Below are 17,865 nucleotides of genomic sequence, written 5' to 3' on the forward strand. Positions count from 1 at the left end.
GTTTTTAACAGCAGAAACTTTGTTTTCATTTGTACAGGTCATAATTACTGTAGGTTAAATCATGTCTGCCGATAGTACAATCTGAGCAAACTGCTCCAGCACTGAGAATTTCATACTCTCTATAGGACTGTTGTTTTCATCTCCTGGGGTCCAGGTGAGCTGGACACTCCTCTCTGTTTGGTCTGTCAGCTCCAGGTCAGTCGGAGGGTCAGGTTTCTCTGTGAATGCAATAAGAAATTTAGTACCTTGCTTCTGTTTCCATATAAAATTTGGCACCAATACAACACTTTTCCACAATTAAAAACATAACAGCAGTAAATGAAATGTACAGCAGGTATTTTGATGGGTAGCTAGTGAGGTTAACACCAACATTTGTTAGCTGGATTACATCATTAACTGTGTTTTTCTTATTTAAAAAACATGAATGTCAGTCAACAGTTTGTATGCACTCACACAGTCCTGAGGAGAGGTCCAAATATTGAAAACGTGGGTGCAAATGTACCCATCATTAACAGTGACGAAAAACTTTTAAAACGCTCACATGCATTCTATGCAAGTATGGTGGGATTTAAAGTTTATGGCAAGTTTTAAGACAAAATTGACCAGAAATAATCAGACTGCAGGGTCAAAAGGTTAATGGGTCAATCACAGTCAAATAGCCGAATGCTGCACATTATTGGCAAAAGTTAGGACTGTTATATCCAATTTTTTGTGACAGTTTTTGCAACTTTATCATTTTTTATGACAGACACTTTTAAAATAATGCATTTTTATATAATTGAGTAAAACATGTCAAAATGTGTCTCATTTATGCAAATATGTATGTTGCATATAAGCTCTGTGATGTATGTATGTACAAACTGAAAAAACATTAAACATATATTTAAAAACTAACTACTAGACCAAATGAAACTGTGTAATATCATAAAAAAAGAGGGCATTTCCATTCATATATTAAATAAAAAACAGCTTTTAATTAATGATCTTGACCAAAACCTGTGTGATCTTCATCACCAGGACTAGCTTTATATCATCAACACCAGCTCATCAAAAGTTACTAGCAAAAGCCTGTCCTATGGGTGGTTCTGTACACGGGCAACATACGCTGAATAAAATAAATAAATAAATAAAAATAATCAAGAACTGGGATTTTTAATAAATCTTTAAAAAACAAAAAAACAAACCAAATAGATGTTAAGCAGCGCTGTATGTGTGACAAAAGTTTTTGCAAAGTTTTGTTCAGACTGGCCCACCCGTTAAGCTATGATTGTTACAGTTTAATTACTTAATTAACTTGAAAATAGTATTATTTTGTAGAATTTTGTACAGTTTTAGCAGTTGACTGTGACCAACCTGACAACACTGATGATGATACTACTGCTAGTTAGCGAACAGCACCAGATTTGTTCAGGTGTTGCAGGTAAAACCTCACATTACATACGATGTGTCATCAGAATTTAGTGTTCGTGTGTGTTAAAATGATGTCTTCCATATTGTTAAACGCACTACACTTTGCAAAAGTACATAAAATGCAGTAGCTAGCATGACAGCAGCAGGTGAAACACTGCAAAGGCAACTTTAATTACTTGTGTGTTTGATTTGAGACAGCAGACTGCCAAAATTCAAGTAGTATAAAAGTAATGTACACCATGAAAGGAAGTAGCCAAAGGACACACACAATGAGTTAAGCTAATGGAAGCTACAAATTGCGACAATGTGGACATTGTTTACCGTAGACAATTGCAGGAGTAGGAGTCGCCTCTGACAGCGAAAAGCAGGAGCAAAGTGCAAGAAGAGGGTTAGAAGTTAGGGACAGACATTTAAGAAACAGCAGAAAGATCTCAATGGTAATGTTATTTTAGGAATGTAACTAAAGCTTGAGGAGTAAAAACTAATGTTTCAGTGCAGTTATTCTGCAAAACAGAATAACTGCTACGATGCCTTCCAGTCAGGTTTTAGACAGAACCACAGCACTGAAACCGCTCTGACAAAAGTGTTTAATGACATATGTCTTAACACAGACAGTGGAAAAATGTCAGTCTTAGTTTTACTGGATCTCAGTGCAGCATTTGATACAGTTGACCACAACATATTACTCAAACGACTGGAGAACTGGGCAGGTCTTTCAGGAACTGTACTAAACTGGTTCAAAACATACTTAGAAAACAGGAAATACTTTGTATCAATAGGTAACTTCACATCTGAGCAGACTAGTATCACATGTGGAGTTCCCCAAGGTTCCATCTTGGGACCCCCTCTGTTTAACATTTACATGCTCCCACTGGCACAGATTATAAAGAACAACAAAATAAACTACCACAGCTATGCAGATGACACACAAATATATATCACAATGTCACCAGGAGACCGAGGCCCTGTACAGGCTCTTGGTAAATGCATTGAGGAAATTAATGACTGGTTGTGCCACAATTTTCTCCAACTAAACAGAAACAAAACTGAAGTAATAGTCTTTGGCGCCAAAGAAAAACGATTACAGGTCACCAGAGAACTTCAATCTATACATCTAAAAACCACAAACCAGGCGAGAAATCTGGGTGTAGTGATGGATGCAGACCTAAACTTAGAGAAACACATTAAGACAATAACAAAATCAGCTTACTATCACCTCAAAAATATTTCTAGGATAAAAGATCTGATGTCTCAACAGGACCTGGAAAAACTAGTCCATGCATTCATTTTTAGTAGGCTTGATTACTGTAACAGCATCTTTACAGGTCTACCTAAAAAATCAGTCAGACAACTACAGCTCATTCAGAACTCTGCTGCTCGAGTCCTCACTAAGACCAAAAAAGTGGACCACATCAGTCCAGCTCTGAGGTCTTTACACTGGCTGCCTGTCCGTCAGAGGATAGACTTTAAAGTTCTGATGCTGGTCTATAAAGCTCTGAATGGTTTAGGACCAAAATACATCAGTGACCTCCTGACCCAGTATGATCCTTCCAGATCCCTCAGGTCATCTGGATCCGGTCTTTTATCAGTTCCCAGAGTCAGAACCAGACACGGAGAAGCTGCATTCAGCTTTTATGCTCCTTATATCTGGAACAAACTCCCAGAAAGCCTCAGATCAGCTGAAACACTCAGTTTATTTAAATCCAGGTTGAAGACTCACCTATTCTCAGCTGCATTTGAATAAAGCACCAAATCCACACTTTTAAGCTTAAATTTCAAAACTTACATTAACTACTGATTTTATCTACTGTTCTGATTTTATCTGTTTTGATTTTACATACTGTTTTGTTTGTTTGTTTGTTTGTTTGTTAAGTGGGTTAGAGCTCTGGGTAGCTCCCCAGCTGGGTCTAGACTGGGTCTAGAGAGTATTTTAAATTCAGGGAATTTAAAATAGAAAGTAGCTCGTCCACAGAAGGACTGGTAGCTCCCCTTACGATAAGGGTTCAGATCGCGCGAACAGGTGTGAAATGTGTGTGTTTAGTTAGTTTGTTTGTTTGCTTGTTTTAATCAATTTTAAATCATACTTTTTATTTGTTTTTGTTTCTAATGTCTCTGTAAAGCACTTTGAATCACCTTGTTGTTGAATTGTGCTATACAAATAAATTTGCCTTGCCTTGCCTTGCAATTAAGGAACCAAAAGGGGTTATAATTGGGGGGGGGGGGGAAATCAAACAATAGAAGCAGGAAAGCAAAAAAGCCTCTGGATCTGTGTTAGAGCTAAATGATAACTACGTTAATAAATTAAGGTGAGAACGTACCGACAACAGTCAGCATGGCACTGGCTGAGTCCTGATCGAGGGTGGTGTTCATGATGCAAGTATAAGTCCCCTTATCATCATCAGTCACGTCTCTGATGGTCAGACTATCAGTGTCCACCTCGAACCTGAAAGTATTAACGAGAAATAACATCAGGTATTTCTACAGAGTCAACAGAATAAGTGCAGTCTCAATGGTTGGGCGTACCTCTCATCATCAGGCAACTCTCCTCTGTCTTTGAGCCAGGTCATGGTGGGGATTAGGGAAGGGTCATGCTTGACTTTACACTCAAAGACAGCGCTCATTCCTCTCTGCACCACCTTGTACTCTGGCTGCTTCAGGATACGAGTGGGCTCTGCAAAATGGATAACCATTATGTCACCGCTGATAACCTAATACCCACTGACAAAGAAGAATTGAACCACCAATGTCACTGTCTGAGTTCTGATTAGACTATACTGACCTTTAACCTCCAAAAAGACATGGTTCTCCTTGATCCCAAGGTTGTTTGTGGCAATGCAGGTGTACTTTCCGCTATTTAGCGGCTGGGCTACATTTATTTCCAGAGTACCATTCTCATGGATTACATATGGGTCAGTATTCTTAATGCTGATCTGACTGTCTTTGAACCTGCATAGAAATGGCAACCAAGGCAGCTCAAGTACAGTACAGTGCATCTTAGCTTTGAAATCTAATAATATTTCAAATGAGCTGACAGTTACCATGTGATGGTTGGAATAGGCGAGCCAAAGGAAGCACAGTGTAGTAATGCAGGGCTGTTGGTGATGACCTGGTACACTTGGTTAGGTGGAGTGAGGACCCTTGGTGGTTCAGCTTTAAAGGAAAAAAAGAGAAGATGCTTGGTAAAACTCATTAATATGGCCATTTTCCAAATCGTTTCTAACTAAAGATTTGTATGGGGCAGTTCTAATATGAAATAAATATGTTTTAACTCACCAAGAACACTGACAAAAGCATTCGCCAGGAGGTAGCCGAATTCATTGGAAGCATTACACTGGTAGACAGAGCTGGACCCTGACTGCACGTTGCTGAGAATCACAGTGTCGTCTTCCACCTTGCGGCTGGGGTCCTCAGGAGTGTCTAGCACAGGGCAAGATGATCTCTACATCATCATCTTTAATTGAAAATGAGCTGGAACTGAGAATTCAGTCCCCAGCTAATCAAGTTTACTATTTTGTCTGCTTTAAATTAGAAGTGATCTAATTTTTCTTACTCTCTATGGGAATTCCATTGACAAACCAGTCTATCCTTGGTTTGGGTTCTCCATTGACTCGACAAGTCAACACGCCAGTTTCATTAGGGGCGAGGATCAGGTTCCTGGGAATGCTGACCCAGAAAGGAGCCGCTGGGGATAATGAACAAGACTGAAAATGCTCAGTGAAATTCTTGACAAGCTATCACTATAAATCTTTCTTTAGCTTTCAACGTAATATAGGAGAGAAGACACTGGTTGTTTCTATAAATGGAAGATTCAAATGTGTATTTATCTGCTTGCATTAGAATGCATTTATGAATAAAAATTGGGGTTCAGAATAAAATATGGTAATACTGTAAAACAAATTTAAGGGCATCAGTAACATGACTGAGCTGATCTGCCTACCTTTGACAGTGACCTTGATGGTATGGTGTACAGTGCCCAAGTTATTTGTGGCTACGCAGCGGAAGTTGCCAGCATCATTTTCATTCACATCAGAAATCTTCAGTGTTTTCTTGAAGTTCTGGTAGGACACTCTGTTGCTTGGTAGCTCTCCTCCTTCTTTCTGCCACGAGATATCTGGAGTCGGCCTATCACAGAAGAAAAGAGATTACAGCAAACAACTCTTCCAGTCAGTTAGTTTTTCTTCTCTTTCAGACACTGCGGCACTAATTTGAGTAAACATAAACCCTTAGAGTAGTTACTGCATATGCCAACTTACAAGCCCTCAGCGATGCATTCTAGCTCCAGAGTCTGCCCTCTCAGAACCATCTTGGTGCTGGTGGTGCCGAGAGGCAGCATAAAACCAGGACGACGCTCGCCCTCTGGGCTGCCTGAACAGGTCAGAGCACAAGACCATATCAGCAACAGACCAAAACATTATACTTTAACACTGCTCTTCTTATAAAACAGAGCAGAAACCTCAGGGATGATTTACATTTTCAAAGGGCAAAGGAAGAGGAAAATGTAGTGTTGATGAAAAACTAATTGTGGATAGGAGAGATGGTTCAGTAGAATGTAAAAGAAAGTCTTTATTTACAGCATAAAGACAATACCAGAGCAAAGGGGATGTCTTTGAAAGACCTGAGCATTTGTTTAAGTAAACAACCCATGCATATAAATGCACAGCTGGACTGACTCCAGCCTTGGTCAAGAGAACAGTGCCAGCATGTTTTGATACAGGGTTCAAATACCAAAGGACCAGAATTTGCAGGAAAGGTCAGAAAATGGCAAATTATCCATATCAAGTTTCACAAGGTGGAGATGAACAATGTTACATAAAAAATAATGTTAACATAATAATGTTCTTTCATTTGTGACTATAGATAATTACTTAAAGGCCACAAACTGTCAGTAACAATTAATTGATAGAGTTGCATTTTACCTCGTATCACACTTTGTATCTTGTTTGTACTGATTAACGTTTAATTTGAATGAAGTAGGAGAAACCTGAGGAAGGGCAAGTGTTACTTACAGAGGAGGGGATTGAGGCCAAGTTAAAGGTGAGTGAGTGTGTAAGTCAAATATGGTTATGCAGGGCAGTAAAAACAGGGCCGGGTTCACACTGAAGGGGGCTGAATGGGTATAAACCAGCACTCACCACTATAGAAATCAGTGATATTGTATAAAGCAGCCAGAGTCTCATTCATTGTTTCCACTGTAATATAACAGAGAATCATAAGCATGCAAAACTAGGAAATGCAATGCATTTCCTAGTTTACATTGTAAAGCAAAGTATGTGTGTCACCCAAAGCCATAATTGAAAAAAACAACAACAACAACAAATAAATAAAATAAAATAAAAATAATTACACAATTATTATTAGTGAGACTGAGATAAGGACATTATAAAATCAAAGCCCTTACAGAGCTCAGGGGAGACAAACTTAAACTAACATTTATCTACAACAGTTTTGCAAGAGTGAAGTAAGGAAGTTGTAAAGTAAAAGGGTGTCTGACAAAGGAGAAAATACTAATATTCAGTTTACAATAAAAACTGAAAGTTTTCAAATGTGAAATGCTGGAAATGACTTGTGCAAGCTTAGACCAGACCTTTTTAGCTCCATAGTTATTTCTAGCTGCACAGCTTCATAGTTTAGGATTCCATTTGAGATGCTTTGCATGGTTTTAAAAACCCTTCAGTTCCTCTTCTATTTGAAACAAGTCGTTTTAGTTCCTTCCTATTAAAAAGCCTACGTTTTTCTGATTGGATGCCCCTAATCTGGCTTCCACAAACAGAAAGTGCTTGTAAACTTTGCCTTTTCATGTGAGATGACCATATAAGGAAATCTATGCTGAGCTGACTTAAGCTTGGCTCAGTAGAAAATATTATCAGAAATTCAGAAAAAGGTACTTTTTTAATTTAAGTAATTGAGTTTTTGGCTTCTTTAAGGAGAAATCCATTGCTTATTTAAACCAGTTTTGACTTACTGTCCAGGACAGTGACTGAAATCGGCTGTTTCTGCTGGATGGTTTGTGTATGAGGAAAGCGAGCGTAACAAATGTAGTCACTCCTGGTGTCTTCTGGGAGAACATTGGAAAAGTACAAGTCTCCATTCAGGGCCTGGGACACTCGTTTATCCAGTGGTAGCTTCTGAAAGTCTGGGAGGGTGAGAGACAAGCAACTTAACAATGCAAAAAGCTTCCATTAGCTCACAAGATTGTTTTATCAACTACATTCAGAAATGAGATGAGTCAGAAAGGATTGACCCAATCTTTTGTTGGTGAAGGTGAAATTCTTTAGTCATTGCACCTTATATGTCTGCAAATATGTACACACGACTCACTATTATCCATCCAGAAGATGACAGGAGGGGGCAGCCCAGCAGGGGGTCGACATTGCAGCACAAGGGAGACCCCCTTCTGCACCATGATGGCCTCATTTCTCTCCTTTGACCATAAGGGGGACCCTGTGAGTCACAAACATCAACACCAAGAGGTTAATGCAGAGTGGATAATATTTATTTGTACTCAACTAGTCGTCACTTTTAAAGCCCAAGCTTTTAGAGCTTATGCATTTAAATACAAAGAGAAGACTTACTGGACTGCCTGATGACAATGCTGTCAGATACGGCAGTGCCATGCTCATTGTTAGCTATGCATTGGTAAGTTCCCTCATAAGCTTCAGCCCTTTCGCTGCTGATATCAATGACCAGAGTTCCTGAACCGGGCTTCATTAAAACTTTGGAGTCTTTCTCCACATCAAAGTGAGTCCCATTTCTTGTCCAGGAGAAGCTAGAACCAAGAAGTATAGAGCCATGAAGGAAACACATGGAGCAGAAGAAGATGTTATGGCACATTTATTCATGTGTCAGGCAAATTTGAATTACTAATTTGACACTAAATCATTCATTAGGCATTGCAGGGACTCTCTCACCTGGGATGAGGCTTCCCCTTGGCTTCACAGTGGATGACAATGTTCTCGCGTGGATCAAAGATGTAATCCTTTGGGGACTGTAATATTATAGTAGGGGGCTGTGGCACTGAAGAAACCCCAAAAGAAGCGTAGTTTAGATACACAGCACAACAAAACCCGAATGTGCTGAATAATGCTGAATGTGTTCAAACAGAGGATGTACAAGCAGCATGCAACAAGCAGCGACAATCAAGACATTTATAGATGAAACACTCCATGCAGCTTACCATCACATCTACAAAGCACCACTTTTTACAGTGTTGAAATAAGTGCATGCACATCATTCGCCAAAATATTAAAAAACTCCACACCAGAAACCACACCAGTGTTTGGGGAAACTTACATCCTTCCAGTACTTTAGCTTTTTGTCCACCATGACATGCCACACCACAGTAATAGAATATTGAGGAAAGGTGTTAGTTTTTGCAAGGACTAAACAACAGGTTCAGGTGAAATAGATTCAGGTACTTTTAAGCATTTGACTGAGCCTGCACACTTTTTGAGGGGAGGATGTTTAGAAAGCCAGGTGCAATAAATGCTAGAAAAGTAGATGAAGACGTTCAACGGTTCAAACAGATTGTGTGATATCAAGATAAACAGAAATCCTTAAAATCTCATTGCAAAACACCATGCTGAAACATGCAAAGTTGAAATAGAATAGATAGAATAGAAATAGATTATTGCTACATTTTCATGAGGTAAAATATCTTCACTTTATCCCACAATATGAAAGTATTTCACTGAAATTCCATTAGTTTGAAAAGAATTATGCAAGCGTAACATCAAGTCTTACAATCACAGAGCATGTAAAGGGCAACGCTTACGATCAAGAGGCACTTCAAGTGCTGAAGTCATGTGACTTAGGAGTGTCAGCAGCACAGCTCCGAAGCCTGGCACCCACTTCCTATTCCTGTCCATGCTCAGGTGTGTCAGTGGCACGGTGCAAACCTTTTCCCCTAGGTCCAACAGAGGTGAAGGTTGTAGACAGCGTGAAGAAGTCTGAATCTGCACTACACAGAGGAATAAAAAATACTAAGAAAAACTTACTGAGATTTGTCTCAGAAATTTTAATGGCAAAAAAAGATTTCAGAATCAAAAAACAAGTGCACACGCACTATCCTCAGATGTATACAAATATGGTTAAATAATGTGAGTCCATCCATTCAAATGAACTACAGGTAAATAGAGCTGAATATTTACTCTGTACTACAATGGAAAGTTTACTTTAGTTTTTCTGTGAGGTTATTTCCAAAGTTGGGTATCTAGAGTCATGCTTGGCAAGTGACTCATAGTCATGCATAGGCTATCATTCGTTCAATGTAAAGACACTGGCAGGAGAAGTCCAAACAAACCGGATTCCCATCCTTGCAACTTAAACAACTTTAGCAGTGTGCATGCATCTGTCCTTCTTCATTTCGTTTACTTTCTCTTCTGATGAAAATGCCAGCGAGACAGACTGGCCCGGCACAATGAGCTTCCGAGTGTAGGTGCTGTCAGAATTAATCATCTGGGTGTTATATTCCAAAAAGCAGACACAGACTAATATGCTTGGGCAGTTTGTGTTGACTTATTTGGCGCTAGCTGCAGTCACATCTTATTGACCTCCAGACAAAATAGCCACTCAAACATAGCATGCGCACTGCTGAGATGTCCCTCCTACCACGTGCGTGCCTGTAAACATATGGCATGTGAGTGCACTGGGCTGGAACGATCGCAGCTCTGCTGCAGATATAGCCTCACACAGATTGGCACATGCATGCAAATACATATCACATTAGAAGCACCATCGTTGCCAGTGTGTCATATATATCAAGTTACACATGAAACATGAGCCTCGGCTACTGTTGCGTAGTTCTAAACAAATAGATGCAGATTGATGAGCCGTCACAAACACACAGAATTGTGTTGAAATTAATGGGCTGCTCTAAACTGGGCCATGGGGAACAGGACATTATGCAAAAACAAACATTTTTCCCCTTCATGTCCTATGCAGTGTGCATGAACTGAAATCATGATCCTGTTTTTCTTTCATGGAAAATTCCTTCGTGCTTTACTTTGAGTTCCATGTGGGGAATTGCGAGGTAGTCCAGAATAGATATGGCTATATGGAGCTGGAGCATAAAGGTTCTATTTAATTGAGTTCCGGATTTAACAGGTTTGTAGTCATGGCGTGAGAAAGCTTTGCAGAACTTTTAAAACCTTCTTATACCCCACACAATAATGTTTTGACTCCTGGCAAACAAATATCACCATTGGGATCATATGATTTCCCCCAAAAGGTTTCATGTGATAAAACAGTTGTGATCACAAAGACAAGTATATGGAATTCCAGAGTCACTTATATGGCTAATTCTTAACCAGATTAAAATGAGAAGAACACATGAGTTATATGTAATAAGGGATCCATGTCTCGTGCATCCTGACATGTTGATTATTCTTAACCAGCACATGCATCTCTGTATACACACTATTCTATGAGCAGTGCGCACAAACACATCAGTATATTATTTTGACAGAAGGGGGTTAAGGTCCTCAGAGGCATTTGAAGGTGAAATTTTCAGGCTCATTGCTTCAGGCTATCTCTACTCTGCGGGACAGGAAGCATGTCTGATGATATGAAAAAGTATGGTAATGACTCTGACACAAGTGTTGTGCACTATTGTGACAGGGCAGAGAGTGTGAGCTAATACAACCTCAGGACACAGCTAATTACGCTGACACGTCCTATTGGATATTCCTCTCACAAATTAGTCGAGAGGAGAGACACCAGGGAGAAAGAAGCACACAACAAAACCTTTGAAACTCATTGTGGAGAGAGGCAATATGATCATGCAAATGTAATGGGCTATCTTCAGATTAATTACGATCATAGTCCATGCAGCTATAACAGTAATGGCCTCCCACACAGTGTCACTAGCCATGCTGAGCTGTGCTGGACCTTGGAGCATTTTCCCACAGAGACACATTGAGCCTGAGTTCATTCAAAAGTGATTGAAGCTTTTAAGAAGTAGTTTGGTCTAAAAGGTAATGATTAAAAAAGAGAAAGGATGGCGCTGGAACGGCTGGCAGCCTTAACCCAATTTCCCTCGAGATGAATAAAGTATTATCAATCAATCAATCAATCACCAAGAATGAAGAGAATGTTCAACGTGGGTTTGAAATTAAGATACCTATAGCATGAGTGAAGACTGAAATACGCTAAATCATCCATTTTACCATCCTATTCCTCTCCTTTAATATGGGGAGACAAATTTTAAGAAACATTTTAAGCATAGCAGATTTAATTCACTAGGCATTCAATAGCACGCTCTTTAGATTTGTCATTAAGCTAGGCTACGGATTACGCTAGGCTACTGTTTTCTATGCTGAAGAATTGAAAGAGAATTCTTTAGTATAGAAAAAAAATAGCCTTAAACAATGACCCTTAAACCATGTAACCATTTGAGAAATGTGAGGAAACAAGATTCAGTTGCTTGCTAAATTGGTAAAAAAGTATTTAACAAAAGTACCTTTAGCTTAATTAAGCTAACAACACAACGCAGCTAAATCAGCAAACGAAGCTCTGCAGTATACATGTAGTGTATAATTAAATATCAACTGCCTTCAAATAAATTCTCAGTTTATTAAAATGTTTTCTCACTTGATATTAACTATAAAACTAAAAAACTAATGAAACATCAGTTAATCAGTTTGTGCATTTGATTAGAATATTTAAAACAGTACTTTTTCATGGGAAAGCCCAGTTTGCGTTGGCTCTAAGATTATTACACTTTAACTCTTCTACATATATAAGATGACAAAAGAGCATGCTAGTTAATAAATGAGTGTTACAAGCTTTACAACTGATTTTTACATGTGTAGAAAAATCAGCTTTTATATCTGACCTAAGTCACATCTCCAGAGTGAAGATTGCCTGCAGGGTAAAAAAAAAAAAAGGTAGACAACACAGATGACATAGTGAAGCATAGACACAAACACACAGATGCGTAAAATTAGCTGCATGTACAAATGTCAGCATCTGCATATTTCTACTGCTAGAACTCACTTGGGTCTAACTGGCACAGTGCTTAGACATTGTAAATACAGAAACTTTAACTTGCGTGATCATGTACAACAAAACTGAACTCTCAATCTTTGCATGACAAGGACAAAAAGTCCTTCAAACCTATTTGTTGCACAGTCAACACCGAATGTGTTTATGACTCCTGTTGATTGAATTTGTCATAATTAAAGCCACGAGGCTGTACTGTGCAGTGTGGCGGAAGATATTTCTCTGGCAGGAGACTCATCCACACAAAGATGCTTATAAAAGTGTAATTACACACATACATGTAGAGAGCTGGACATTCTTCCTGAAACTAGATGGGAAAAAAATAGTTTCTCGTTGCTCATTTTTTCAGAGGCTCCAAACAAAAAAGCCAAAGATGATGAAAACAAAGAGGACTCAATGGAGGATGAGTGGGATGACTGGCTAGTAGGCAAGTCATCTCTCATCCTTCTTTTTTTCTCTTCTTACTGACTCAAAGGTCGAAGTCCACAGGTCAAAAAAGTCACCCTAAGGCTCTGCCTTTTCCTTCTTGGTCACTCTATCCTTTCCTCTTTTCTTTCAGCCTGATCGTCACTGTGTTCTCCAATTCTTTCTTAAACCAAGCCCACGAGCAAGATATAGTTTCACTATCTCATCGGTTTAGTTTTACTGTAGAATACTCGATATTTGAAGCATTTCAAGCAAAAGGTACTCCTTTTTTTCTTCAGAGTGAATGAAAAGAGTGTTCCGTGTATATCATAAAACAAAACACAGATCCTTGTATCCATGTACACAAAACACTGACCGTTAGCAACCTGAAAATAGTTTGATTTTGACAACTTTTTGCTTGCCTTCTTGCCAGAGTCAAGAGGACTGAAAGTGCTCTCACTATGAGCACACAGCTTCTTATCTCTGTGCTTTGGTAAACTACCCAGCTTTGAGAGTTAGCGTATTATTTAGCATATTTAGCATAGAATTGAGAGCGAACCAGGGCGTGTCATGTGGTGCCTCTAACCAAAACTAAAGGGAATGTTACCAGTAGTGAGAACACACCTGATTCAGAGAACAAAAAACAAAAAAAAGATGATTCTGGACTTGGGAGAATCAAATAGTGGCCAAGCTAACTTATGAGGTATATTATATGATATCAAGTTCACTCCTTCAAGTTTACCCATTTGTACTGATTAGTGACATTCTCCCACTGAAAAACCACACTATAAGTATTTTATGTGGATTGTTATTTTAACTGTTAGGACAAATGACAAAGGATGTTGCATATGGAGCTGCTGGGCAGAAGGAAAAGAGGAAGACCACAGAAATGATTTATGAATGTGGTGAAGAAGGACATGCAGAGGTTTAGTGTGACAGAAGAAGTGTGATGGAACCACTGTGGCAACTCATAAAGGAGAAGAAGAAGATCCTCCGGGTGTAGTGATGTAAGAGTAAATATGCATTGGTGTTGTAATTATAATTTATAATAGTAATGGTAATTCTAAATTCCCCATAGGTGTGAATGTGAGTGCGAATGGTTGTTTGTCTCCATGTGTTATCTCTGCGACAGACAAGGATAAGTGGAAGAGACTGGATGGATGGATGGATGGATGGATGGAATGGTATCCGAAGGTAAATAAGTGTTTAACTAAGCAATTATTATATGTAAATCTAATAAAACAAGTAAAAATGGGAGAAAGTATAACCTACAAATGATCTCAAATGAAAGTTCAGTCTCCAGGTTGAGGGTTTGGTGTCACTCCTCTACCCCAACGGAAGTAGCAACAAATGACCTATATGAATACTTGCAACATACAGTTGGAGGACTTGCTGATTGATACTGAACTCCTGGTTACTTTCACTCAAATTACCCTCGACAAAAGAAGTCATCATAGCCAGAGTCAACATTTCATGATGTGAGGGCAGCTGACAGAAACCCAACAGTCTTCTTAGTTCGTAAACCCTGAAGCAACTTGCTAAGTTGGTCACTACGCAGCCCTCAGTCACACTGAGAGACACTGAGAGATGACAGCCCGACTAGAGAGATGAGCGAGGCAGAAAAGGGAAGCGGGAAGAGAATTAGAGGGAGGGACAGAAAACACAATCATCTGTAGTCGCATCAAATCATAGTGACAGAGATATTTGTGAACAATAGACTGAGTCAGACTGCTTTCAGCTAGACTGGACTAGACTGGATGCTCTCTCATCTGTACTGTAGCTCAGCACTCAGATAGTTCACTCTTTTTACATAGCTGACATCACAATAACATACGTTCAGTTTGTAGAGTAAAAGCCGCAGTTCACCATGTAATCAGAATGGACATCAGATACATTTTCTTTGATTTCTGCGTTTCTTCCAGTCAGTGAAAGCAGAGTTTATACTGTCATTTCAATGTGGGTACCCAGATGTACAATAATTATATGAGTGAAATCCTTTAGAAACATCAATGAACGTATAAAAAATGATACTGAAATAATACCAGCAGCTGAAATATATTACTCCAAGTTCCAGAAAAGAAAAAGGAAGACAGAGACAGCTTCCTGTAACTAAATACAAAAACAGTGCAGGCTGATACCAAACAACTGCTTTTGTGCTACCAGTGCCTTAGGATAGAACTTTACCTCAGTGGTTTGCAGTAGCTTCACAACTGATGCTGCATTCATTGATGAAAAGCAAGTGCTGGTGTCAGTCTATCAGGGAATAGTATCTTTTTAATTTATAATATAGGAAACATAATCCAGTGATACTGTTAGACTTTAACAACCTTTTTTTGTAACCTTTTAGCTACTAAAACATAAACAGCCTGTGAACCCAAATTTTTAGACCAAACAGTGACAAACAATAGAGGCTCTTCTGTCCCTGAGGTAAATGATACCATCTTAAAGAAAAAGATCAATGATCATTATCCTTGTAGCTCAGCTTTGGTCTCCATCAGCTCCTTCAGATAGATAAATCCTACAGACTATTCTACACTAACGCCAGAGGAAAGTTACGGTATTGGAAATAAGCCAGAGATGTAATGATACACCATGAAAGAGACACTTACCTATTAAGTCTTCTGAGTAAAGGGCTCGTGTTAAAAACACCAACCTACTCCTAGTGCTGTATCTGTCACTTTCATAATCTTATTGGCTGACTGCTCGACTCATGTTCTCTATTTCTCTCTCTCTCTAGCCGATCTATGACAATGAACTGCCTGTTCTTTGGGGCAAGGCCTCGACTGTGAGTGGAAGAAAAATAACTGGTAGCACTGCCTTACTAATCAGCTTTGATAGATGAGGTGCTATTCATGCACGCTCTCATATCTTTTTACAGAACCTAGAATTATTTACTTTACTTATCTATGCTTCACTGTAGTTCTCTTTGCTTGGACTGTAAGGTGAAGCAGTACTCGGTACTCGGTCCCGGTCATAATCCCATCCCATCACAAATGGGAAGCTATGCAATGCAATTGCAGGTTTTAATGAAGAAAAGCACAAAAATTCAAACTGGTACGGATTTGATGAAATACCTATGAGATAGGGGTGCAACGATACTCGTATCGATTTTGAACTGTTCGATACAGTGCTTTCGGTTTGGTAAGCATATGTATCGAACAATACAAAATTTTAAATTTACTTTATCAACTTTTCTTCTGACGATGCTGTCTGTGTTGAGAGCTCAGTGGATCTGCGTTCGACTACTCCACCTAGGCTGCACTGTCGAGTGCAGATCCACTGAGCGCAGTGGAGATTTGCTGTGTTGTGGCGTTAACGTCATTTCAGATTAACGCTGACAGCACTAGTGGGAACACAATGAATATGAGTGCACATTTACACCGACAGCATCCTAGTGCGAAGACAAGTGGAAGCAGACAAAAACAACAAGCACGCATGCTACAAATGATACAAACTTTACCCGAGTCATTTAGACAGCCGTTAGCACATGATTCTCCTTATGGGGACCTGATATGTTTAATATGCTGCTGAGAATATAGCCCAGAAGAAGCGTATAGTATAGCTTTTATTTTGGAAAGAGCCATTACTCTGTAATAAACTCTCTTTTCCAAAGATGAGTGATTTCTCAATCAGATAGATTTATTATTTTATCCCTTTGTTGTTTCAGCAACATTAAATTTAAAAACTGTACGTTTGAGTTAAAAAATATATTTATAATTTTAATAAATGACAAATTAAAAAAGCATGAACATTGTTTTGTATCGAAAAAATATCGAACCGTGACACCAAAGTATCGAACTGAACCAAACCGTGAATTTTGTGTATCGTTGCACCCCTACTATGAGATATTATTGATGTGTGTGTGCATGTAAATTTTTTATAGGAAAGAAATCAGGAGGCTTGTTGTGGTGCGGAGAATCTGAGAGGGAGCAGTTTCCGTCCAGGGGCAGTAGTTGCACAGGGATGAACCACTGGCATGGCCAATTTGACCTCAATCCTTTGTGCTGTGGTTGACCTCTTGCCAACCTAGGGCCTTATCCATTCTGCAAGCAGTGCAGGCCCATGCACTCTGAACCACATCTTGACTGCCTATTCCAAAGCACTGGAAGAAGGAAGCTAAAAGAAATGGCCAAATGGACATCCATAAAGTCAAAGCTAATAAATACCACCCCAACCTACCCACTCAAAGTTATTAGATCACAAAAGGAAGGAAACAGTTCCCAAGAAACTCTCCTGTTTTCTTCATGAGATCATCTTAAAACCAAAATGGCAGATGTGCAAGTGAAGAGGTACTATTCCTCATCTTCAGGTGAGGCGTACAGGTTAAGGGGTGAAATGCTGTTGACACCGCTGAAGGTTACCAACCAAGACTATCTTGAGTAGGCCACATCAGTGATTTCCTCACCTCACCTTGCGTAACATGCACTATTTTTAAGATGCACACAGTCGTATACTTGGAAGATAGGGAGTATAAGTAAGTATACATATACATACATATATATAATTTTTATACTTTTAAGCAGTGAGCAGTTTGTCTGTTGCCAAAGAGCATTTCAGCAGGATTTACCCAGCTTTGTTTACCCTGATTTCACCATCAAAGCCTCATCATTTAACTGCTGACTATCTATGAGTCTATCTGCTATTTGGAAGTTGATGTAGAGGGAGCTTTCATTACACTAACACCACTTCTTTACAGTCAAAATACAGACCTGGCAGGCCCATTGTCCTCAATAGCCCCCAAACCGGATCACACGCAGATAACTAATCAAAGCAAACTATCTAATGCTCTTTTGCATGCGGACACACATACACACAGTGTGGGTCTTCCCTTTTAGGATCAGTTATTCTAGCACCATCCGCAGAATGCCCCAGCGCCTGCTTTTCTCTGAGGCTTTGTGAAGTGCTGATGGTCAGCATGCGCCACGCCATGTCCATTGTGCTTCCTGTTGTTTACTAAAGGGATAATGCTGAAATGGCAGGGGACAAGGTCACACCTCCAGAAATAAAAGATGTAGCCACAGTGCCACCCAGTATTGTTGTGATGACAGAAAC

The 17,865-nt window shown here is 39.3% G+C and overlaps 1 protein-coding gene across 14 annotated transcripts in view; it reads right to left on the reverse strand.

Moving 5' to 3' along the window:
• nrcama (neuronal cell adhesion molecule a) overlaps window positions 1–17,865 on the reverse strand; it is a 64,256-nt gene that overhangs the window by 12,268 nt on the left and 34,123 nt on the right. For 5 of the 14 annotated variants that reach the window (XM_085250972.1, XM_085250971.1, XM_085250968.1 and 2 more), the window contains exons 3-19: window positions 9,182–9,367; window positions 8,701–8,718; window positions 8,319–8,424; window positions 7,983–8,176; window positions 7,729–7,851; window positions 7,373–7,543; window positions 6,543–6,599; window positions 5,664–5,775; window positions 5,348–5,532; window positions 4,961–5,092; window positions 4,684–4,827; window positions 4,449–4,560; window positions 4,190–4,356; window positions 3,934–4,081; window positions 3,729–3,853; window positions 1,732–1,761; window positions 117–218 (exon numbers count right to left, since the gene is read on the reverse strand). In XM_085250972.1, the coding sequence (XP_085107098.1) occupies window positions 117–218; window positions 1,732–1,761; window positions 3,729–3,853; window positions 3,934–4,081; window positions 4,190–4,356; window positions 4,449–4,560; window positions 4,684–4,827; window positions 4,961–5,092; window positions 5,348–5,532; window positions 5,664–5,775; window positions 6,543–6,599; window positions 7,373–7,543; window positions 7,729–7,851; window positions 7,983–8,176; window positions 8,319–8,424; window positions 8,701–8,718; window positions 9,182–9,275 (2,020 nt within the window). In that variant the 5' untranslated portion in view covers window positions 9,276–9,367. The remainder of the gene's footprint in view (window positions 1–116; window positions 219–1,731; window positions 1,762–3,728; window positions 3,854–3,933; window positions 4,082–4,189; window positions 4,357–4,448; window positions 4,561–4,683; window positions 4,828–4,960; window positions 5,093–5,347; window positions 5,533–5,663; window positions 5,776–6,542; window positions 6,600–7,372; window positions 7,544–7,728; window positions 7,852–7,982; window positions 8,177–8,318; window positions 8,425–8,700; window positions 8,719–9,181; window positions 9,368–17,865) is intronic. The other 9 variants (XM_085250973.1, XM_085250975.1, XM_085250966.1 and 6 more) reach the window with 6 other exon arrangements.

This window comes from Mchenga conophoros, linkage group LG17 (genome assembly GCF_057382185.1).
Source record: "Mchenga conophoros isolate Kocher_MC1m ecotype Shallow Benthic linkage group LG17, M_conophoros_male_GT1.1, whole genome shotgun sequence".
NCBI lineage: Eukaryota > Metazoa > Chordata > Actinopteri > Cichliformes > Cichlidae > Mchenga > Mchenga conophoros.